This window comes from Aythya marila (genome assembly GCF_965140915.1).
Source record: "Aythya marila genome assembly, chromosome: 3".
NCBI classification, from domain to species: domain Eukaryota; kingdom Metazoa; phylum Chordata; class Aves; order Anseriformes; family Anatidae; genus Aythya; species Aythya marila.
In genome coordinates this window covers 114,799,647-114,825,070 of record NC_139044.1, presented here as the reverse complement: position 1 = coordinate 114,825,070, position 25,424 = coordinate 114,799,647, and the positions used below count along the sequence as shown (strand labels likewise).

Sequence of the window (25,424 nt, the reverse complement as noted above, 5' to 3'; positions counted from 1 at the left end):
AAGTCAAAACACAGAACAAAGATGACAACTTAAACCAGCCATGGTCAGTAAATGCACTTGAATTTGTAATGGTAGGTGAAACAAAGCTATGAGACACACAACTCTGAACGCAGTTTTTCTGAATTAGATTAATTTTTTATATAGACATAATTTATGAGAAATCTGTCACAAAGAAAACAGAAGGATGGGAGTATTTATTTACTGTTTATGTAACAATTTCTGGCTGAAAAAAAAAAATAGGGACCATGTGGAACCATGTCAAAGGCCTTACAGAAATACAGGTAAATGGTATCGGTTGGTCTTCCCTTGTCAACGGGTGCAGCCACTCCATCATAGAAGACCACCAGACTGGTCAGGCACAATTTGCCCTTGGTGAAGCCATGTTGGCTGTCTTGGATCACCTCCTTATCCTACATGTGCCTTGACATCGCTTCCAGGAGGATATGTTCCAGGGGGAATCAGGTGCTACTGATCTCATCTGCCTTTCACCTAGAGATCCACTTGAATGTAGGTCAATGAAGACAACATGTACATATCTTAGCATAAGATAAGACTTTCCCAAGACACCCTTGATAGTCATGTCTAAGTATTTAATTCAGTTGGGAGCCCAGAACCTGCTGGGGTGTCTCAGAATATCCTGCCAGACCTCAAAGTACACTATGGAAGGGAGCAGGTCTTCTCCATGCCCTGTGCATCTTTAGCAGTGCACTGTGCTTTGCACATCTTGTTTCATATGAAATGGTGCCAAGAGTTTATATATAGGCTTCTACATTTAGATTTAGGTCTGCACAGACATAGATCTACAATGGGTGAACTATGCAGGCATCCACATACCCTTTTTAGTTAAATACAACTAACTTTCATGACTTCTTTCAAAAGAGTCTGTTCATCTGATTCATTTATTAAGAAATGGATTTGCTTTTCCCCACCTTGATCATAGAAAAGCACTAACGTAAGCACATGTACTTAGATATCATTGACATTAGTGTGAATAACTGGGTACTTTCCAATATCAGAAACTTGCAAAAGTGTATCGGTTTCAGCCAGGAAACTTTTTTTTTTTTTTTTTAACAATTATTTTTCTACAGCTCATTACAGCACTCAAGAAATCAGAGTGTTCCAAGCTCTGCTTCCTGCACTGTGTGTACATTTTCTATCAAATCATGCCTCTGCAAAAGGCAAAGGCATTACAGGATGCAGGAACCAGAACTATATGCCTCCCTTTACAGTGCTTTTTATCAGGACCTTTTTCATGCAATTGAATGCTCCCTCTTGCCTCTTTTCCATGATTTCTGCATGTCAGACCATGGAATGGATTAGTTTCAGTGAGGTGCATGGAAAGCCCTCTTAATTGAGTTGCACTGTGACAGGTCATGTAATGCATCCTCTGGTTATGTAGGTTTTATATGTCCTTTATGAAGCAGGTCCCCATTTCAAAGTGTCATTTCTATGCTGTTATGAACATGATGAGAAGCTGCGGTACAAATAAGCTTGGCTGTGGCCAAATACAGGACGTTCATTAATTATTACAAGTCAAACTGTGATTAATCAACAATATCATTTCCAGGTGATTCTTCATGCTGGTATACTGTGACTTTAGGTGGAGCATCTTTAATGCATCTTTTCACTGCTCCAAAAGTTTGTCATTTGTTTACTGTGGCCAGTCCAATGGAACAGTCTGTGTAGAATTCACTGACTTTTGAATCAGATTTTCCTGTTTTCTTCTACATTTTAACACACTTTCAGTCCTAACAAGTCCAAGATATTTTTTACCAACTGGACACTGTTACAGAAAGACCAGACCTCTTGTGTTTTCTCCAATATTGTTTTAGTATACTTTTACTTCAAGCACAAGAAAAAGTTAAAATGCTTATATGTGGTATGAATGGCTGAAACATTTTTCAAGAATTCATGGCAAAGGGCCACATGTTGCCCGTCATTATTATTATATTTAAGAAACACCTTTTCCCAGCAAACTCACGTAGCAAACAAAAAATGCATTCATGAAAACCTTCAGTTGTTTGTATAGCCTGTTTTAGGCAAAGGTAGCTGTAGCTGAAGTCATTAACTATGTAATCTGGAGCTGAGCCCTTATGGGAAGCAGTCACACTGCAGGTCTGCAGGCCTGTTTCTGAGGGTGGACCTGAAAAATCACTGATAGCCAATGGTGCCTGAAATATCTCCTTTGCAAAGGGAAAGCAAATTTCAGTCTGCAGTTGTGCCAGAGTGGGCAGCTTCTGCAGAGTTGGTGCATCTACTTGGACTGAAAGGTGGAGGAGAAAAGCCATGGTGAGTGGCTTTCTTCTCCAAAAGCTGGGGGCAGACATTACAGCATGTGTTACTGTGGGCAGGGTGGATTTACTCTACCTGTTCTCCACACTGGTTGAACACACAGCTCCTCCAGATCAAAGACAATGTAACAGTATTAGTAGAGTGCTAGAATCACAATTTTCAACACACAAGTTGTCAGTGCCCAGCATCTCAAACCTCTGGTAGTCCAACAGCTTTCAAAGAATCTCAGTGCTTCTACATTTCTGTACCTTGCCTTTGCCTTGGCTAGCTTTTAGGGGGGCATTTATGCCCATGTAAACATCTGTTAAAATTATTACCCCATTGTTTATCTCCTTGTTAATAGTTCTACTCTACATATGGAGTGGAAGGTGATTTGGGTTGTATTAATTAATAATGTTCCTTTTTGCAAAACAAAATTAGCTAAAATAATCAGTACTTCAAGGTGTTTTGTATGGCTAAGAAAAACATCTATACAAAACCTTAACACACAGAACAGAATGAATTTTAATCAAAGGCACTAAGCTGTCATTAATTTCAGTGTGATTGAAGAATTTAAGAAATTGGAATTTTGCCTGCATTGCTTGGGTTCAAATCAGTCTCTTATAGTTCAGATTTACATATGGGCTGGAAGAACTTCCACATCAAAAATCTCTCAAGCTGAATTTGTTTATGTTTTGAACTAACTAACTTTCCATAGATGTATCTATGTTAAAATAAAATAATAAATTTAAATATATATATATGTATATATATATTTGCAAAATCTTTTGGAATTAATCTTTTTTTTTTTCTTTTTTTTTTTTTAATTAAAGTGCTCCACCCTTTCAGGTAGTCCACTTAAGGGAGAGGGAATTGATATGTTAAATTACTCTTTGTACCATGGTTCCGGATGTCAGTTTTATTAATCTTTGTTTTCTTCCCAGTTATTTAACCCATAGACCATGATTTGTAGAGTAACTGACAGATATTCTTTATAAAATAAATGGATTTGACTATTTAAACAGGTGTGGCATGTTTTAAAGAAATGGTTGCAGTGGTATTATTTCATTTTAACAATACAAATAAAGCTCAGGTGATTGTAGCAAACTACTGAAAATTACTGAGTGCAATGGATGGGGTGATTCAGAAGGGAATGTGTGCTTCCAGTTAAAGTCTTCTACTCAAGCTTGGATAAACACTGTCTACATGGTATTGGGGGGAAAATGGAACAATCTTCCAAGACATTGAGTATCTGATGTTGCCAAACTCTGCCTTCCCTCACAGTCAATAGAGATGCAATCTTAATAGCAATGGTAGGCAATTTATTGGGTTTTCTTGAGATAATAACTGTAGTTATATATATTAATAACTATAGTCTCATCAAATTTATCACACACACACACACAAAATAAAATAAAATAAAATAAAATAAAATAAAATAAAATAAAATAAAATAAAATAAAATAAAATTGCCACAGAGAAAAAAGCCCCCTTGCCCTTATCTCAGAACTTTGAAGGATATGGAAGACCTTATCGCAAGTAATTTCCCATAGTACTGCCCGCTATACAAATACAGAACAAAAGCAGCTCTGTTACAAAGGAACTATAATCCAATATTAAAATGTTACCAACAGCAACAGCTGCAGAAATTCTGCAGAAAACAGGAAATATTGAAATAAAATTGAATTTATAATTTATAGACAGTAAACTCAACTGAGCATCAGCCAAGATGGTGCTCAGTGTAGAGACATCACAGCAAAGGCAAGGATGAGGAAGAGAACCGCATGTAAAGAATGACGAGATGTTTTTTGACCCCTGAAAGCCAACAGGTACCACAGAAGGAAGCAAGACAAATTGTATTTAAACAGAACAGAGCTGAGCATTGAGAATCTGCCAAAGCAGATTTTGTGATACTACTTCAGGGACAGTGGAAGTAAAGGTGCCATGAGGTGAGTTAAATGATACTGTCCTGGAGAGAAAAAATAAATACAAATAAAAATAAATCAAACACAATTCAAACATCTCTTCAGACTGAAGGGGAAGAGATACACATATGTAGTCAGTCTACAAGTAGGTTACTTTTGTGCAACACATGGGATGACAGTCTTCTATTGTGCATATAAGTAATGCCCAGTGCCACAGCTTTTTGGTCTCAGTGACATAATGCAATACACATTTTATTTAGTAAATGAAAGTTCAGGAACAACTTGGAAGAAAATATCACTGTGTTCCCCAGTTTGTAGGTCATTCTGTGCATGGCCACAAGGTGACTGGCTGACTTATGTTTCTGCCTCAAACAATTTATATCACTCTTTTGCTAGAGACAGAAAAAACAATTGCCAAGCAGCTAACCCAAAACTTGAGCTTTCATTTTGTGAACACAACTTCAGCACTACAGCCTGCTGATCAACCTACAAGCTTTTTTGGCAAAGTCATTTTGTGTTGCAAAATGGCTTCTTATCTTCCCTTTCCTTGCCCTGTAAACAAGAGAGAGAAAAAAAAATCCAGAGCAATGCAGTTAGATTGTTTCATTTTCAGTCACCTGTTTCTTAAGATAAGTTCATTCTTTTCAAATGTGCAACCCCAAAGCTGATGTCATTTATCTGCAATAAATATTGACAAAGAAAGAGAAGTGAATGTATATATATATATATACAACCCCAGAGTGAGGAAAGCCTCTGACTTCTACCACTCTTCCCAAGAGAGAAGTCTAGCTAGACAAAGGTAATGTATGGAGAATTTAATTTATTAGAAATTTTATCCATAGAGTCACTTGGTCAGCATTAATTGGGCATTGTGTTGTGCATGCTAACGTAGTTAATATCTAAGTCTTACCAAACCTGGTAATTAAAAGAAAATGCATGCTTCTATTAATTTTAAGAATTTTTTAAAAAACTACATTTTCTGCTTAGAAAACATTCTACTCATCTGGGTGAGAAACACTTCACATGAAGTCTAATTTGCGATTCTTTATATCAAAAAGTAGCACTTGGTCTTGCTTGCTTCATTCTTCAAATGTGAACATATATTAATCCATTTTGTATTTGATTATAGTCAATCACAAGAAATGTTTTTTTGTTTTTTTTTAATGAAACTTGAATTATTGTTATGTGGAATTTATTTATCTGGAATGTGGGTATATATCAGTACAGCTAGACTCAATATTTTGCTATCTATAGCTGTCAAGTACTTGTCCAAGCTTTCAGGTATATACTATTTTAAAATATCTATTATATCTTCTCATATACAATAAGATGATTGTGTCTTCTTAATGCAGAATGAAAATTTTGTTACAAAATGAAATTTATAGATGCAAACTCAAAGACAGTTAAAAATATATATATATCAAAGTAACTGAAGTGAAAAATATCCTTACTGTTGTAAACTTTCAGACCTGTTATACCCTGAAAGTTTTATCAGCTGGCAGGAAAAAGTCTCTTCTGAGGAGTGAAGTACCAAGATTAAACACACACACACACAAAAAAAAAAAAAAAAAAAAAAAAGTCTGCACTGTATTTTTCAAATATAATTTGTTCCTAGCTTTTTAACTAGAAGATTTTTAATATTGTTTTAACATTTGATGAAGTTGCATGAAACATACGAGTTTTCAAGCAGAGCTACATAAAAGTATGTTGCTGGTATTTGTCTCTTCAAAAGTGTAGAAGTGATTTAGCTGATCGACTAGTATAGTATTGGCATGGAAGTATCTGGGAACAGTCATCTTCTGATTTTGAAACTAATGCCAAATAAATTTGCTCTAAAAGATGAATTTGATTGTGTGGTCTGACAATTGAAGATGTGTGGTATTTTCATCAAATTTACTTCTGAAGCTAGAAATGTTTTATGTTTCCAGTTGCAGCACTTTTTTTGTAGTCACAGAAAGATCTTGTTTCTGTATGTTGAAGTTCTGCATAGCCAAGCATCAAAAAAAAAATTCTGATACACCGATTCATGCCTTATGTTTGTTCATGAATGTTTTCTTGTGACTATTAGCACAAGATATAATTTAGTATTAGCAAGATCTTTTGGCTAGGCATAGCCACATGGTACGTTTATGTTCTCTGGTTGAGTGAGCTCCAATCACAAGGGAAAGTGTTTCCTATGCTGTAAACTACTGTAGAATACTCATAAAATGTAAACATAAAAGGGATCTCAAGCATAAGGAAAACTTCATGTAGGCCATTACCATGCCCTCTGCCCAGTGCTGAATTTTGCTTAGAGATTTAGCTCCAAACTAGAATTATAAATGGATCTACATGTGCCCTGGCAGAGATCAGAATGCACCTCAGTGAAGATGAAAGTAATGGAGTTGATGCACTATTTAGAAATGGAAGAAAAAAAAAATAAATAAATAAATAAATAAATAAATAAGTCTGGACCCCAATCATTATTTATTATTTTTATTATTACTGTTATTACTATAATAAACATAAATTTCTCACACCACACATGTAGAGCTGACTCACACACAGAGGAGCAAGAAAATCCTCTGACTTCAGTAACATAAACCCAACATAAATGAAAGGGAAATTATATCATAAATCTAGAGACAATTTCAGATATTAAACAGTTAACAGGATATTAAAATTAATAAACAGCTAACAGGATATTAATAACAGTATTACTGCCATCTCTTCAAAATCATCATTCTAGGAATAAAAAATATTTACACCACTGATTAAAAGAAGAATTAAATATAAGTTGTTTTTACAGGACACTGGAAACTTGCTGTTAATTCTTTGTGATGTTAATCAATCTTTTGGTTCTTGACATAAGGAAAAGCTCTTTACAGTCTTTCTTAACTCATTCTTCTCACCTAACATAAACATGTTTGTTTAATCACTTAGCAGAGATGAATTGGTGAATCTACTGTATTTTCATAGTAGATTTACAGTTTTAACAGTTGTTATACCAATAGTTTCCCTGTCAAGCAGGATTTCCTAGATCTCTACCACTGAACTGTACTGCTCACACTGGATTTTCCTCAGAAGCCGGATTTAAGGTTTATTATGTTCAACTAATTTTATTACACATTTTCCCTACTTCCTTCATTCTGTTTTAAGATAAACTGTTGAGTTCAAAGTCTGTCTCACCAAGGACTTTGCCAAATCTTCATTCTTTAACAACTGAAAAGATGTAATTTCATGTATGTCTTCAGTAGCAAAAAGATATGTAATATTTGATTTGCTTCTTCTGACATGTAGAAAAAAATATTTCATGAATATGATTGGGTTTTAGACTGTGTGCATGCTGTGGTATTTGCTTCTAAAAAGTATCTTATCAGCTAGAGACCAATAGCAACAGTATTGGCTGAAGGTTTTGTTTATGTGCCAGATGCTGCTTGAGGGTGATCAGCACCATCTGATTGAGAGATTATGATGCTGATTTGATTGGGAAACAGGGAGAAGGAAAGAAATGGAGACAATTGTTGATGTGTGTAAACAGTACCCCACTCCAGAATAAAAGTTCCCAAAACAGATGATGCTTGCTTGAACAGCACATTGGTGTGGCCCCAAGTGAATGTATTAATCACAGAATCACAGAATCACAGAATTTCTAGGTTGGAAGAGACCTCAAGATCATAGAGTCCAACCTCTGACCTAACGCTAGCAGTCCCCACTAAACCATATCACTAAGCTCTACATCTAAAAGTCTTTTAAAGACTTCCAGGGATGGTGACTCCACCACTTCCCTGGGCAGCCTGTTCCAATGTCTAACAACCCTTTTGGTAAAGAAGTTCTTCCTAACATCCAACCTAAAACTCCCCTGGCACAACTTAAGCCCATTCCCCCTCATCCTGTCACCAGGCACGTGGGAGAATAGACCAACCTCGCTACAGCCTCCTTTAAGGTATCTATAGAGAGCAATAAGGTCACCCCGAGCCTCCTTTTCTCCAGGCTGAACAAGCCCAGCTCCCTCAGCCGCTCCTCGTAGCACTTTTTTTTTTATACGAGGAGGCAAAGATGAAAGAAATACTAAAAATTCAGGGCATTTTGAATAAAGAAATCAAGAGGAGGTTGATCTATCTGTTTTAAGAAACATGCAACTTTATACTACTTGTGGTCTCTGCCTCAGTACAAGGTGGAGCCTTCTCTCCATATGAGATAGCGGTGACCATTCACAAAAAAAAAAAAAAAAAAAAAAAAAAAAAAAAAAAAACACTCTGTGGTGTGTTTGATTTTGAGGCTGTTTTGCATTTTGCTTACATATCACAGAAAACCACAAGTTTTATGTAACAGATATTAATGGTTTTTTGTTTGTTTGTTTGTTTGCTTGTTTTTTCCTTTGTAGAAATGGGTCCAATAACTGCAGTCCTTTGCCTGGTTGCTTTGATACACCAAGCTGATGCAAAGGTAGGACCATTCATGTATGCAAAACAGTTATATTGCGTATTGCTGAGGACATTGTCTAGATATCTACATGAGCGGGTTGAGTGATCTCGAGCTCTGCAATTCAGGGTTGAAATTATTATTTGCACATCCTTTCCACAACAAAGATGAACTCCTGTTTTTCTAAGATTTATGTATTAAAATTCTGCCTATCAAAAAATGTTCTCCTATTTACAAAAATAATTTTTAAAATACATTTTCCTAAAAGAATATGAACTGATACTGCTCTAAAATAATTTACCTAAGTATCAGATATTTTATCTTCACTTCTCTTCAGAGAGGTGATCTTAACCTTGTAAGATGTAGTAAGATGTAAGGTGTACTACTATGTACACATTTGGATGTGAGCTATTTATCAAGATATGCTTAATAAGGGATGAAAAGAAATAGGTTCTTTAGGAATGCTAATCATCTCTTTCTTTAGGAAATAATTCTTTACTCTGAGGACGGTCAAAGACTGAAACAGGTTTCCTAGAGAGGCAGTTAATGTCCCATGATTGTCAGTGCTCAAGAGGAGTTTGGACAATGCCTTCATTAATATAATTTAACTTTTGGTTGGCCATGAAGTACCCAGATAGTTGAATTAGATTATCTTTGTAGGTCGTTTCCATCTGAAATATCCTATCCTTCTTTAACAAAGCTCAGGTGACCTATGTCTTAAATTGCTTGTTTAACTGATTATACCAAGAGCTTAAGATAACTGGCCAAGATGTAGTTTCTACTACTGTAAATGCCATAAATTGAACAAGATGTACAAAACCTCTTGAGGGAGGTTTAGTTGCTCAAGCAGAAATGTCTCAGTGCAGTTTGAGATTGCCTAAGGTGCCTGAGACATTCATGAGAGGCTCTACAGGCTGTACAAAGAGCTTTAACCTTCTGGAACAACAGTTAGGGCTCTCTGGGCATTTAAAATGGCATTAGGTGCCATTCTAGGTCACTGACAACAGCTTTTAAAACCTAGAATTGAGCTCTGAAGTCAAAGCAGGGGGAAGTGAGATTTATTCATATTATTGGGACATCTTAAAATTTAGTCTCTCTCATGTTGTGGTTTTCTCATTGACCATGAAGGCAAACTGAAATGACTTTTAGAAATTTACATCTATGGTATAGATGTCTAAAATTAAGTAAGATGAATTTGTTCCTAGCATGCAAATCATCACACTAATGGTGAAATTCATCTCACCAACCTAAGTATCAAAATATTAATCATCTAGATCTCTCCCAGGCTCTCACTATAAACAAAGGAAGGAGAAAGAGGTACTTCTAGGGAATAGCTTTTCCAGTCTGAAAAAGGAGTTTGGGTTTTGTTTGATGAGCTATGTCTGCCCTCTCCAGTAATGACTAAGAGTAAGGTGTCTAGCTTAGACTGAGAGGATTCATTTTCAGATATTAAGCAGGAAGAATCCCTTCCCAAGGAACATTCTAGTCTGAAAACTCTAATGTGGGCATTGCTACCATTGTTCTTTGCCAGGATTCAAAACCTGTCATCACTGGATAAGGGGCAATTTAAATTGTTCATTGCCTTCTTGATCTTATGTATTTCAGAAGATGGTCTGCAAAGGGCTTTAAATTCTGATCCAGCTTCACATATTTCCAAAGCCTGCAAGTGATGAGATCTAGGAATTTTTTAGTACTCACAGAAGGTCAAAACCAGTCGTGACATTTGGTTCCAGAGCTAAGCTTTCTCCATGAAGAGTAGAAATCTTTCTTTCTGAAGGTAGAAATACTAATCACAAATTTCACTTAGGGTCACATCTCTTTATTAAATATATGGTTCAAATGAAGGGAGGGAGAAAAAATAAATAAATCACCAGTTACAAGAATAGGAGAACCAATAAAGGAAAGTTAGAATTTCCATGCAGCTTTACTTTGACAAGAATTTCACAGTCTATCTTGCTTAGTAAACCTTGGATAACTGGAACAATCATTTACTGTTTTCCAGGTGTATCAGAGTAAACAAGTGGACACACCCCTCTTTCCACCTTTTCCCATTAAAAACTCAATACAGAAGCCAGTAAAGAAACCAATACAGAAACCAATACACATACCAGCACAAAAACCGATACACAAGCAGATAATCAGACCAATACAGAAACCAGTACAGCTACCACCAATAAAGAAACCTCAGCAACCTCAGCAACCAGCACAACAGAAATACAATGGTTTTCAGATGCAAAGCAAACAACAGATGCTTCAGCAACAAAATATTATTCAGCTGAAAAACAAGCAAGTCATCCTTAAAGAACACAATCAAATAAGAAGATCTGTAGTTCCAACAGCCAGGAACATGCTGAAGATGGTAAGCTATGCATATCCACTACCCTGCTTTCCAGATCATTAGCAGAAGATTGTAGCCTTCTAAAAAACCCACAGTCAGTGAGTAGATAGGGCAAGAAAGGTTCTCTGGGATTCAGATTAAGAAATCAGAATTTTATCCCTGTGTTTCTGCAGGCTTCATGCTTTAAGTCTGCACACTTCAGTGCTGTAAGCACTTGTAAAATTATTGCAAAGAACATGCCCCAAGCGCTGCTCAAAACCTCTCTCATAACCAACATGTCTTAGTTTCTGCAGTTAGAAAAACTCAGTTAAGCAACATGGCAAATCTCCCTTATCTAGGGACATCTGTCTAGAGAAAATATAAACACAGGCTTACTGCAACCATATCTTTAAACATATTTATTGTTGTTAAACCTGTATTAATATAGCCTGCAAAGTGAATCACAAATTCTTGCCTTATGTTTTCTCATTGCAATAGGCATAAACTGCAATCTTTTTCAGGGAAAGCTTTTACCTTGGAAGAAAAGAAACATACGCCCTGAATGAAGGAAAGTGGGCAAAGCAAGGGTGGAGCTGGGGTACCAGCAGCATTTTTCTGAATTAAACATAATGGGGAAGGCAAAAAAAGGCCTAGACCTGCATAGCTATCTGGCCTCAGATGAACTTGTTTTGCTCGTTGCTGTTACCATACACATCACTCTTGATATTTTTGTTATACCTATTCAATGGGCAGAGCTGCTCAGTGCTTTATGGTTAAGTCTGCATGGTAAGACTTGCAAACATTCCCCTGCTTCAAAGACTGGCTGGTGTCTATCACTACATCTCAGCTCCACCTAGGAGCTGAAGCTCAACTCTCCTAGGCTTGAAGCTCAATTTTGTACCGTTTGCACTGTACCTCACAAAGTTAATTCAGGCACAAAGGTAAAAGAAGGTAATAGTATGTTTTAACATTTCTATAAATCAGGATTTTCTGGAGATCTGGACTGTGATATTCTACAGAATTGCTCGATCTGCAGCCCTTAAGAGCTGAAGAAATATGGTGCCCATGCCCCATGCCCAGTAGTGTAAACTGGCACAGCTCCTTTGCTTTCTTTTAAGGAACCCAAAGCATTCAGCACTCCAAGTGCAAATAATTCCCCATGTTTTTCTTCTCCTTCATGGACTGCACAAATTTGCCTGTGACTTGTTTCTTCCTTTGTGTCTTTCAGGTTTGGAATGAGAGAGCTGCTAAAAATGCTCAGAAATGGGCAAAGAAGTGTGAAATGGAAATCAGTCCAACAGATCAGAGAGTTATTGACGGTACATAAACAACATCGATCCTAAGCTTATGGGTTAATGTTGATTTGCAGATGAACCTTGTTCATGTGAAGTAGAAATATGGATACATTTTAAGATGTCGTAGAATATCTTTTGAGAATTTTTAAACACAAAAACCTCATCTTTGTCAGAGAAGGTCCCTGAAAGACAAACTGTTGGAGCTTGAGAGAGGGAAGCTGTGTACTTGCCCTGTTCTTGTACCTGTCTTTAAGTACCCTCTTTTAGCTCCTAGCTCCTGCTGGAGACAAGATGACATAATAGAAGACTGTGGGTATGACTAAGTACAGACATTTTTGTGTAGCACATTGTAGTTAAAAGCTCACCAAAATCAAAGTAGCATTCCCTGACACTTTCATAAGATCAAGTGTACTGTCCTCTTTAAAATCACAGGGGAAATAGGTTGGCATTGTAGACCCTTTGTTTAGGATGTAATTACACTCTCCCCGTCATACCTTCCACCCTACAACTTGCTTCCTTGCTATGTAATAAAATATACCTACTTTATTTCTTCAGGCATCACCTGCGGTGAGAATATATTGCTCTCATCTCAACCAAAAACATGGGCTGAAACAATCCAAGTCTGGAACAGTCAGGGCTCCAATTTCAAGTATGGTTTTGGAGCAACTACAAAGAATGCCAATGTCAAGAGCTATGCTCAGGTATGGATAATTGAAGCAAACTGCAATGATACACTAGAATTACATGTGTACAATCAAGGTTGCTGAGAGGCGTTTATTATCAGAAGAAAAAAAAAATGTCATTGATGAGAATTCAAGAAAATATGTCTCTGAAAAAAAAATGTTTATTTTTGATTCTACAGCTAGTGTGGTATAACAGCTACCAGGTTGGATGTGCAGTTGCCTACTGTCCTAGAAACCAGTACAACTACTTTTATGTTTGCCATTACTGTCCTCCGTAAGTATTGCCTTTTTATTTTCTTAAGATGTGATAATTCTGGATATGTTTTCAAAAACTCCAGTAGTCCATTGGTGATTTGTAGGATCAAATGTCTATAGTTTCTTTTAGCCATTTGTAATTTTGAAAACACGCATATGAATTGTGTTTTTAACATTAGATTAAATGTTAATATTTATTTCATTTCACACTGAAACAGAAATTTGGGAAATTTTAGCATTTGAATAAAGAAAGGTCTGTGTAAGGATCAGGCATCATGCTATAAATTTGACCACAAAGAAGACAAACAAAAAGTGAAAGCCAGCAGCAAATAAATATTCACAGAGGTAAAGAGCATATCCCTGACTCCTTCATGTCAGAAGGTGGCTGCTGAGGTAATTTTCTTATGAGCCACAATGTACTTGAAAGCCATTAGAAAAGTACAGCCAGGAAGCACATAAGCATATAAGACTTTTTAAACTGATAATGTTACACAAAGGCAAATAGTCAATTAGTTTTCTTTCCCCAAACACCTATTTGATTTAAAATCAACATTCTTGTATTCTATGCATAGCTCAAACTGAAACATGAATATCTATGAAAATCGTCATTTTATCCAAAATGTGTGGATGTCTTTCATTGGGATAAAGAAAGTAAACTGTCAGTGGCTCAGACCTACATCTTGATCTCATTTTGTGTTGTGTTTCTTTCAAATTTCAGAGGAAATAACATAATGCAAGTGGCTGCACCTTACAAAAATGGACCAAGATGTGCAGATTGTCCCGGCCACTGCGACAATGGGCTTTGCAGTAAGTATTTGCCTCCTTACAACAAACATTGCACTACCTCAAATAATGACATTCCCTTTTCCTCCTTCATACTTACCTTTTGCCAATCTGCAGGTAGGACGTCATAGAATTGCTCCTTCGTTTTCCTTCTACACATAATATTGATTAAATAGAATAGCCTACCATAAGTGGCACGATTTTGAGCGGGGGGGGGGGGGGGGGGGGGGGGGGGGAGGAAAGGGAGTGGGGGCACCAGATGAGCTCCAGAAATCCCTTCCAGCCTCATCCATCCTATGCCGGTGGGTGCGTTGTGTTGCTGTCAAGCAATGACTATGACTGATCACATCGCCAGTCTTCTGCTGCCCTCTTCTGGAAAACTCAAGACAATGTCTTCATGTGCATGTGCATCTTCAGTGCACGTACATACAAATCGTGAAAGTTCATATGTTTATGCCCATGTATAGATAAAGAGCTCCACATGACCTATATTGTCGACTTCCACGTGGAGCAACTCCAAGCATAAAAATAGATAGGAACTGTAACATACCACCTTTCTGTCTGTTTTCCCTTTTACATAATATTCAAGCAATTTGAACAGCAGAGCAAAGGTATAAAGGCTAAGTAGGCAAGAAAATTAATGAGAAGATGCATGATGGAAAATGCAGAAGTATCAGACCAGCACTGTTTTTTTTTCAATCAATATTTCATGTTTTTTTTTTTTTCTATCTGTTCTATTTTAGCCAATCCTTGCAGGCATCGAGATGCATTTCCAAACTGCAAAAATATGAAAACCTTGTTTGGCTGCCGCCATTCGGTGGTGAGAGAGAAGTGTGCTGCTACCTGTAAATGCAACACTCAAATCGTCTAATATCCTGGTGGATGTCATTGTAGCTGCTTTGGGACTTACTTATTGGGAAAAAAAAAAAAAAAGTAGAACTAACCACGAAGCACATTCACGCTCAGTATCAGCTCAGATTGACTTGTATGTAAACTTTTTTTTTTTTTTTTATGAAATCGCACAATTATTTCAGTCCCAAATTAGTCTAGAAGCTCAGATAACCTCTGATGTTATTTTAGGCTTTATAGAAATCATGATTAAGCTACTAATGTGTTACTTTTTGGTTTTCCTTTTGGTGGATCTTCCACTGATTCATTTCCTTTTAATGGGAAATACACTTTTAAAACACGGAAATATGTTAAATTCCACTTAACTTTCTTCTGTTACCTTTTCTTCAATTATAAATGGAATACATTCCTGCTAAATAAAAATATGTTCACAAACAGAGCTTTTCATTGAAGTTGTTTATAATTTTTCCATTTGGAAAATACTTTATGAGTATTTCAAAGATCTGCAAAATTTTATGCAAATGAGGAAAAGAAAATAAGAGCCAAAAGCATTATTTTGCACAGCCAAAATAAGAGGAACTCCTCAAATCTGCCAGCTTTTGCCCTGTGGCCTTAACACAAATCTGATACATCTTAATATCCAAGTGATAAATTATATATATTTTTTCTCATATAGCACCAACAGTCAAGAAATTAGAATCTTTTTTAAACCATATATACAAAGAAAGAGATGACCTTTCCATACTCTCTATGAGTAAGTCCCTCTCTTGCTTGGAATTTACATTGAGATATATATATATATATTTCTATCTATCTATCTATCTATCTATATACACATATATATGTATATATATATATACATACACACATATATGTATAAATACAGCCTCAAAAAAATAAAAGGGAAAAAAAAAGTTCATGTGTCCTAAAATACTCATTAATAGGGGGATATTTCCTCCAGAACTTCCAGAAAATGCTTAGACCAGATTACACCAGCAACATGAATGTGAAACAGGCTGTGATTTTATCTTCATATCCAATACATAAACCCACACACATTTTTTTTTCTTTAATAAAAAGGTAGATATATAGGAAACAGAAGCTCTTCATGCTTCCAGTTTATAAATTATGACAGATATCAAAAAACGTGCAAAGAACTAAAAAGCATATTCTCAATAAACATAAGAGATCCTTCCCACTAATCTTCTTCCTGATGGCCCTCCCAAGCCTCTGCAGAGCAAACACCACATCCCAGTGCCAAGCAGGGTGCAATGCGGTGCCCCATCACACCTCCAGCTGCTCCTGAAGGTGATGCTGGTCTCCTACAGGTTCTGAGTCACATTTGCCAGCCCTGTGAAAGACGGATCCCTCTTACTAACTTCCCTTGCCGTTTTAGACCAGCAAAACTTTGGTCCATAGGACTGCAATTCTAGTTCAAAGCACAAGAGGGGGAACCATACCCAAACATTCAACTGTATCAGTTTTCCATTCTGTTACCTGTATGAAGGGTTCCTCCTTTTACTAGAAATTGAAGTTACAAATCTTCCCTGATTGTTTTTAACACTTTCCTGCATATCACTTATTACGTAACACTGAACAAAGAAATAACCACTACATATAAAAATACTTTGGAAGCAATTTCTTCCTCTTCATTGCTTCATCCTATTTCTGTTGGCCAAATTACTACCATATTAAAGCCATTTATATGACCAAATTAAGGCAATATTTTAATTTCTAGGATATCTCTTGACTAATTTTGGCAGCTTTGATTTTCTCCCTGTCTGAAGTTCTGCTCCAACTGTCAGTATTCAGGGTTCCTGCAGCCACAAAGATGTTTGTACAAACTGTATTTGAAACTGAAGCTTGGTGAAAATTTACTGAGACCTATGGTTTTCTCAGAAAACATTATTCTAAAATATATTTAATAAAAAAAAAAAAAAAAAAAAAAAAAAAGCTCTCTTACAGGCAGGCACATAATTTTGGCAGAAGTCTTAGGAGTTTTCTGGAATATTTTCAAGATTTAATTTCTCCTTACAATCAAGGTGATGGGAGATGAAAATCCTTCCATCCATACACTTTCCTCCCTCTCCATCCTAATGAATATTTATGGATGAATTATCAGAGATAATTGAGACAGCTCCCTCTCCAAAGAGACAACTGTTGTGCTCTGAATATTCAGTTAGGGCATCTGACCAAGGCAGCAGCAGGAGCTGGAAGAGGTCACCTGCATCAGGAATTGTCACCCTGGAGCATCAGGTATCCTGCTGGGCTACTGAAGGCATTATCCTTCTTACTTTCATAGGTAATTTTTAAAAATTCTAGTTCTTAATTGATGTGGAATAGGAGGAATAGCAGGTGAGATGAAATGCTACCAGGATGATTATTTTTCTCAAGACTGCAAAGAAAACTTGGGTGTCTGACTTAGATTTAGCTGTTCATGTCCCTGGAAAAGATGAGATGTTTCTGAATATGAGTTTCCCATAGACAGGTGAAGTAAGAGAAATATGACATTCACTGCTAGATCCAGCATGTCAAATAATGCATTTCTCCATTCTCTGACTATTTTCACAAACTTATTTTTTTAGTGATACTCTTGAGCGTTGTTTCCTTTCTGGTAGAAGCATAGATTTTTTGATATTTGCTGAGAACTCTAATGATTTTTCAATGTAATTCAGTTTTTGTAATTCAAAAAATAATAACATCAAAAATTTCTTACAATTTCTGTTCCAGCTTCAGACATACTCTCAAGACGTACATATGCTGAGAGGTGATAAGAACAACTACTATGGTACAAGCCTTATCTGTGGAGAATGATGTAAGAGCTCCTAAGCAGCTAACTTACATGACAAGGACTTTAAGCACAGTTTTAAACAAATATTACAAAGTGACATTTAACAGTCTTATGCTTTTGAAGAAAGAACACTTATGATATTTAAAATATGTCAACTGCAGTCATCATATTTTAGATGTCTGAGAATCAGCCTTGAGGCTAAGCAAAATGGAAGGTCTTTCTCCTCCGGTGTCTTAAAGTTTTGCTGAAAGCCTAAATCTTCCCTGTTTTTCTCCATCTGTCTGATAGAAACAATAGCTCTTTCCATAACTTTTGCCTTAATATTCCATACATATAATAACACCAGGTTTAAGAAACTATAGCTAAATCTTTCTACCAAATAGAAAACAAGGGTTGGAAACACCACAAGGTGATTCATGTCAAGATGCCAGAAATTGTCTAATCACTGAGAAAAGATAGATCCCACCAAAGACTACGTCTTTTCACTTACCAGAGAGAGAGCATAGATGACAAATTTGCACTGGATGCTTAGCTTTTAGATGGACACTCATAGGTGAAATGTGCACCATGTCAATTGTGCAACCCTCTACGTGCCCCCACACCATTATTATTCCTTAAGTCCCACCAAAAAAGATTGGGTTCTGGTGTTGCAAGTTGGTCATTTGATGATAATAAATATTTAGATTATAATCTGTAAATGAATATAAGAAATCTCAGGGACTGTGGGTAGAGATAGAGTTCAGAATTGAAAGATGAGAACTTGCTCAAAAAAACTGTGCAGAGACAAGATACTTGCCTGACCACCATGGTGGACCACCACAGCGCAGCTGTAACATCTCATACCTGATCAAATGTGGATGTGTTTACCTCAGGCATAACTTTCCTATAATGTCTGTATACTCTAGGCAAATTCACTTATTATTTGCTCTGAAATCCTTATCTAAATGTCCAAGGAAGCCCAGATCCCAAACTTGGCCTAAGCCCTCACCTCAAGTGTGCCCTGCAGCACGCTATACAAACACACTCCTGTCTGCAAATAAGTCCTTGACAAGCCACCAGAAATTCCTCTTGTCAGAAGACTCAACTGGTGCCCAAGACACAAAACTGTAGCAAGATCCTTGAGCGAGACCATGTGGCAAAAAGCCAGCAGAGCCAGGACAGGACGAGGGTGTTCCCCACCCCTGTTCCTGGCTCTTCTACACCAGGCTGCCAAAAAATGGATTCCTCTAAGTGCAAAGGCCACGGTTAAACTGTGAAAAACAAGAATTGGGACCTTCTCATTAAAAAGATATTTGACAGATCCTGTCTCCTCTCCAGGCTGCAGGAAAGACTTTTAACCTGTCTGCTTCAGTCTCTCCCAACTGCAGCACAGAGATAAACTGACATAGCCAGGGGTGAGAAAGATTAATTAGGGAACACTGAGAAAGCGCCTGCGAAGCACTAAGGCCCAGTAATTATAATATGGCATTCTGTAGCCACACCTCCAGTATAATTCTATCTCAGTTTAACCACAAGTCAAGGGGACATGGGAGCAAGGAGATAGAAGTGAGGAAATGCCACTCCCTCCCACGAGGCGACATCTACAAGTTCACGGGCTGGCCACTGGTCTTGATCTTCTGGTTTGGGGGCAGTGCAGTGCAGCCATCGGGCTGTTCCCTAGGATTTACAAAGCTCTTCTGAGTCTGGCATCTATAAGTCTTGTGGAAAAATAACTTTTAGAAGATGAGCTAAATTGGCACGGAAATAGTCTTGCATATATCAGTGAAATTGCACATTAACTATTTGTTGCATTTACTGGTGAGCAACCCAGTGCAATGTGTGAGAATAGCTCTCTAAAATGCTTATCGCAATTTATTTCTTTTTCCATAGTAACTGAAATGATCATTTCAAAGCAAATGACATTATTGCCTTTCAATTTGGCATCATCAACACTCCTTCTCTGCCTTCTTCTCTTCTCCTATTTCTGCATAAACTGTGGAAGTAAAAGATGAAAACCCAAGCTGATAAAGTGAAATAAAAATAAGGGTTTTGTTTATTTCATTGACAAACTTTGAATGAAACACAATTTTATTTTTTTTATTCAACGTAAAACAGATTTTTTTTTTATTGTTTTACTTTAGGACTTGCTTAACTATTCACTTCTCCAAAGGACCCTTGTTTTTAAAATAGGAGTGGAGCTTACAAGGGAAGTCGCTGACATTTTTCACACCAATTCTAGTTAAGATCATGAACTTTCTATTCAGATAGATGACAGGATGAGAAATTTGTTCTTGATCACAAAATTCAGAAACAATTTAGTCTCCATTTTACCCACAAATCTCACCAGTGTCGTGAGATATAAAAAGTTAATTTTTAGTCTACTAGAACTTGCACATGTGTATTAAGACAGGTTCAGAAGAAATAATAAATGAGATAAGGAATCTATATACAGAACTAATATGCAGTATTAAATGTGCTTATTTAATTGTACCAATTCATCTACTGATAATCCTGTTCCTATTCAAACCACTGCTTGTACTTACTTCACTTAGGACTTGATAGAACAGGGAAGTCATTTCCCAGTGTAAACATATTCCAGAAACCTACATTGAAGATAACAAAGTCAATGTAGGTTAAACCATGTTATTTTTGCTTACTGATATACAGCATTCTTCACACAGATATTTATGAAAACCACAATTTGAAAGAAAGCAATTCCTGGATGTTAAAAAATATGTTTATTTTGGCAGAGTTGAAATTTAGCTCTTGTGATTTTTGTGCAAGTTTGAAAGAAGGACAAGTAAGGGAGATTCTAAGCACTTCTGCTTCTAAAACACAGAAATTACATGAATCCAACAATTTCACAGCAAGAATGGATTCACCTCTTGTACAGAGGTGGCTGTGGAATTCTGGCTATATGATGTAATATCATCCAGCAACATATCAGAAAATGTGAAAGTGTCTCCTGTTTTGTTGAAGTAGAATCCTAACTTAATGCTTTAGGAGTGGTGCCCTGTGCAAGTTTCACTATTATGTGTGTCAGGAGATGTTTCTTGAAGTACTGGTTGCTGCAATTGAAAATATATGCATATATTTTTTTGTTTGTTTGTTTGTTTTTTTCCTTTTTTTTTTTTCTTTTGTATAGGGAGGGTATTGCATTAGTAATGAAAAACTGTGTTTTATTAAAAGAAATCTGGAAGAAAAATGAACTGTTTAATATTCTAGAAATTTATCAGGAGACCAATTAATCATTCAGTTTAATCACAAGTTCAAAATGTGCTTGGCATCATTCATTACCAATCTGTACCTTATCAGCAAGTCCCCTTTAAATTTTTTTCACTCTTGAGGTTGACTCCATATATATTTATTCATCCTGATGAGGAGCATAAAATACAGTACTGCTCAAGCACCATCTGAATGTTAGAAATGATTCATGAGAATATTTTTGTCAACTCAGAGGTGTGAAGAGTCGTTGCCTTTCAACATTTATGTTCTGGCAGGTGTTTTAGTGCACAGAAGCTTATAGCAGCAGAACACATCCTTCACGGATTTTTTTTCAGTGTTATCGAATGAACTTTTTTGCTACTAGAAGTTGTGTGTCCAGCTAGGAGGGATTTGGCAGGATGCTCCATTGGTATGTAAATAGACTTCTCATCTACAGGTAGACTAGCTCAAAGCCAAGTTCTATTTTCACCACTTAGACCTGCAAGGCAACGAGAGTCTAATTATACAAGAGTCTAACCATGAATATGTTCAGTAAGAGTCAGAGCCTACTAATTGGTTTTAACAACAGTGGATGTCAGAGAGAGTCAGCTTCGTTCGATAAGGTCCAAATGAAGATCTGGAGGCAGCTCCAACAGGCTCCAACTCTTCTGGGAAAGTAAGGTGCAGCTTTCATCCTTTTAGTTCAAGGCAAATTCTAGGTATTTGAGACAATGTCAGGAAATGAGGGAAACACCCTATGTCTGTAAGTTTGGTAAATCTGGATACATTTTACTGAGAAGTCTTTCCAGATCAAAATCTGGTTTTGAGTCTCCTCCCTGCTATTTTTTTCCAAAGCAAGCATTATTGTTCCAGCAGTGTGGTTATCTGGCAGGGTTTCCTGGAATTCTGTGGTTTGGTGACTGTCTAGAGAACTATTGTTGCAGGTTAATGAGTTTTATTTACCACTTTACTTACCTAGAGGAGGAAGCTGAACCCTTTATGATTTCTTATTCCTCATTCACCTATATTGACTGGATTGTTTACATGCAGAAATGGTGTTATCTAGTACATTGCTCTCTCAGCTATTCCTAGGAGAAATTAAAGTAGACCTTGTTTAAGATGCCAATTTATTTTCATTGCATATTTGACTTTAGCTATAAATTACAGGCACAGGATGGTGTGGACATCTTCAGGATGTGCTCAGAGTATTAGTGCCTAAAAAGTTTTTTTTTAAAGCCTATTGGAGACAATGGAATGAGTAGGTCTGATCAGTATCTTCCAGTCACAAAAAACATGGGACATTTAATATGCCAACACACACCCAAACTTCTCACTGCTGTTCACAGTGAATTTTCTGATAAGTCTCCTTACTATTTTATGAATGGCATTGGACATTGAAATCAGAGTAGTAACCTGACCAGGTGTCCTGAAGACTTCTCAAAACACAGACTGATGCTTTGACACATCTTCATAACACCCTCATCTCAGCAAACTAGATTTGCAGTCAAAGCACCGGAGCTGGAACACAACAAACAGGAGTCCTTTTGCCTAACTTTTTGAGGACACTGGAATAAGTCAGGGCCTGATCCTCAGACTGCTGGAGGTTAATATTTTAATTTGTTTCAGACACCTGAACACAGAAAACATGTTCTCTCAAATTAATAATAGACCACACAGCTAAACTAAGTTCTAAGTTCTGTGTGTATTTAAGGTGGGATTCATCTCGCCTGACTTTAAAAGTCTGAGGAGTTAGTCCTTTTTATAGCTGAGAAAAAGAGCAAGAAAGAGAAATTGAGAAAGAACTTCCACCAACTTTTTTGCATCTATATTAGGATAAATTTAGTTGCTCAAGTAGCTATTTCCCTGATAAAGGGAGCACCAACTTACTAGGATAAATGTAGATATTTACAGTGTAGACATTTATTTCTGGCATGTTGAGCTAGAAGCGAGGAACTACACATTTTCCCTGTTAATAATACAAGAGTTATTATTGCAGAAATCTCAAAGGCATTTGAAGTGTGCTAGTATGTCTTCTCTTAGTCTTTTCTTGTTATAAAGAAAAATAAAACTTTCAAATTTTCTTTCTAGGTCATTGAATAGAATGCAGATATGCTGCAGGTGGGTAATTACCCACTTTAGACAATGGTTATTTGTCCAGTTCTAAACAGCTGCATTTGCAGTCTTCTTGTGGTCAATAGGGAGAAGAAAAGTGAAAATGGTCCAGAACTTGTAGGATGAAGCATAGGCTTGGAGAAACTTCAGACCATAAAGGAGTCACTAGATGTTTAACATGTACTCAGTTTTCTGTGCTAATGTGGGAGGCAGTGCCCTGTAGCTTGAAGCAACTCTACAGGGGGAAAATCTGGATGTATTAATTATAGAGTGACTGCAAGCCTTCAAAGTGATGCTGTGGTAAAATGTTACTTTAGGATATATCGCACATTCTCCAAAACAGAAGTTTTAATGTTATATTACAAAACATTGGTGAGAATTGATTTGCAATCCTACTTACAATTCTGGTTATTTCTCATAAGGTGAACTGAACTTGAGCCCAATAAGAGATATTAACATATTCAGGAAAGCAGACAGTCTGCAAAATATCAAAAAGAAAATGGAAAAAAAAAAAAAAAAAGAAAAAAAAAGAAAATGAAAAAAAAAAAAAAGCGGGGTGATATGATTGCAGTCTACAGATATCAGAAAGGTGAAGAAAATGAGAGAGATACAAGCTACCAGGTATTTTTGTCACCAGAAATAGCTATGTACACTGTATGATGAAAATTAGTGCAGAAATAAGCTCCTAAGCATTAAAACTGGAAAGAACATCAGCAGCATCCCAGCATCCCAGAAGAAGGACATAAAACTTAACTTCACAAATAGAGCGCAAAACTGTTATGGAGGGGACTTTGTGATAAGCTACCCACAATTCCAGGAAGAGCCCTCAAAGACCTAAAAATTCCTTGTTCCTCAACAGGCAACTGCTGACTGATGGAAGAGATAGAAAATGCAATGACAATAAATAATGTGTTGTGGAAGCAGACACTGTGCTTCTTCCACAGATAAAATTGGCTGTTCATAAGAAAATAAGTTCATTAAAAGAAATGGGAAACAGAAATGGGTGAAAAGTTAGGATGGAAAAGTAAAGTGAGTCCAATAGAAGTGAGTCCAAAGAGTCATTAGAATGTGAAGGCAGGGAAAGAAATAAAGAAGTACATGTAAGAGGGAGTTCATCAAGATAAAAATGCAGAAAGTTCTCTGGAGAGGCAAAAATCATAAGAAATATGAATGAACATCCATCCAAACCTAGTATTTAATAACAGCTATCATTGAACCACCACCTGCCTGAGGGAACCCCATTTTGTCTCATTTTGTCCCATCAGTGTACCTGTTTCCAATCCTGCTTTATGTCCTGCCTCCTGGATGGTCCTTTTACACTTCCCCTTTTATGTATGTATGTTTTTATTTATTTATTTTGTAATCAATAAACATAAATACAGTTGCTTTTGAAAAACAGCAATAATCCAGATATTTTTTACAGAATATTGACCATAATATATCACAAACCAAGCTTACACCTTTGAAGGTCAGTTTATTCCTGTAGTCTCATACTGACTAACAGATGATTGCAGATCTAGCCAAGCAGATCAGTTAAACTAAAGAGAATGAAATATTTGTAACCAACCTTACAAGAGCTATTTAATGGTGGTAAGCGTTTATTTTAGATGCACCTGGAAAGTGCCTAAAAAGATCAAGGCATCTAGCTAGTTATGGCATGAAAACCTCGTATTTTCCACAGGTTGGCATGAGCATTTCAGAGACTGGACTTTTCCATTGAGATTATTTTATATACCTGTATTATATATATATAATATATATATATATATATATATATATATATATATATATATATATATATAAAATATATAATTCATTGTAGTACCTCCAGTGCTGGCTTGGCCCGGATGGGGCGTTGTATTTTAGATAGTAAGCTGGGTTGCAGTTGTTTATTGAAATATTGCTTGGCCCATTGCAAGGAAATAATAAATTCATGTCAGTTCAATAGCGCAGAGCTACTTCTGTGTATTTGGTGATTTAGTACCTACTTCCTGGTAACTAACAAAAAAAAAAAAAAAAAAAAAAAACAGTTATATAAAGTAATTATGAAGTTCACAAATAATTTTCTCCATTTGGTCTGCATTTATACTGCAAACAAAGAGGTCCCTATTTGCCTAGCATTAAGGGATCTGAAGAAGACGTTAGTTGTACACAGGAAGAAATAAACAATGTGTGATTTCTTGTAGGAATTTATTTTACGTGCAGACTGTTCTACCCACATTTGAAGCTTGTGCCAAAGTCATACTGACAAGAATTTGTGGATCAGTGTTAAAGTATGTGCAAAATACATAGTTTATGCTGTTTTCTAACGTTTGGTGTGATTCAAAGCTTAAAACACTCACTGAGCCATTGAAATCTGATATGGACTATCTCTCTCTTGACAAATCCTCATTTAGGTCAGACCAATTATTTCATGAGTGTCTGCTAAAAGGCATCTTACTGCTGTGCCACTAACATTATAACTCAGGCTCTGAGAGGCTGATGATTATATAAATGATGATAGTACCACACATAGCAGGAGGTCTTCTGGGATCAGCTCCCTGAAGCCTGTTTCCT

The 25,424-nt window shown here is 36.5% G+C and overlaps 1 protein-coding gene across 1 annotated transcript; it reads left to right on the top strand.

Moving 5' to 3' along the window:
• Nucleotides 1-245: 245 nt before the first annotated feature.
• On the top strand, nt 246-14,918 carry LOC309876206 (cysteine-rich venom protein-like; the record flags this gene model as incomplete). Its single annotated transcript, XM_082756210.1, has 7 exons — nt 246-281; nt 10,603-10,959; nt 12,146-12,236; nt 12,768-12,913; nt 13,075-13,169; nt 13,869-13,957; nt 14,677-14,918. The coding sequence occupies 7 exons, from the start codon at nt 246-248 to the stop codon at nt 14,802-14,804; spliced, it is 942 nt and encodes a 313-aa protein (XP_082612336.1). The 3' UTR covers nt 14,805-14,918.
• Between the last annotated feature and the right edge of the window lie 10,506 nt (nt 14,919-25,424).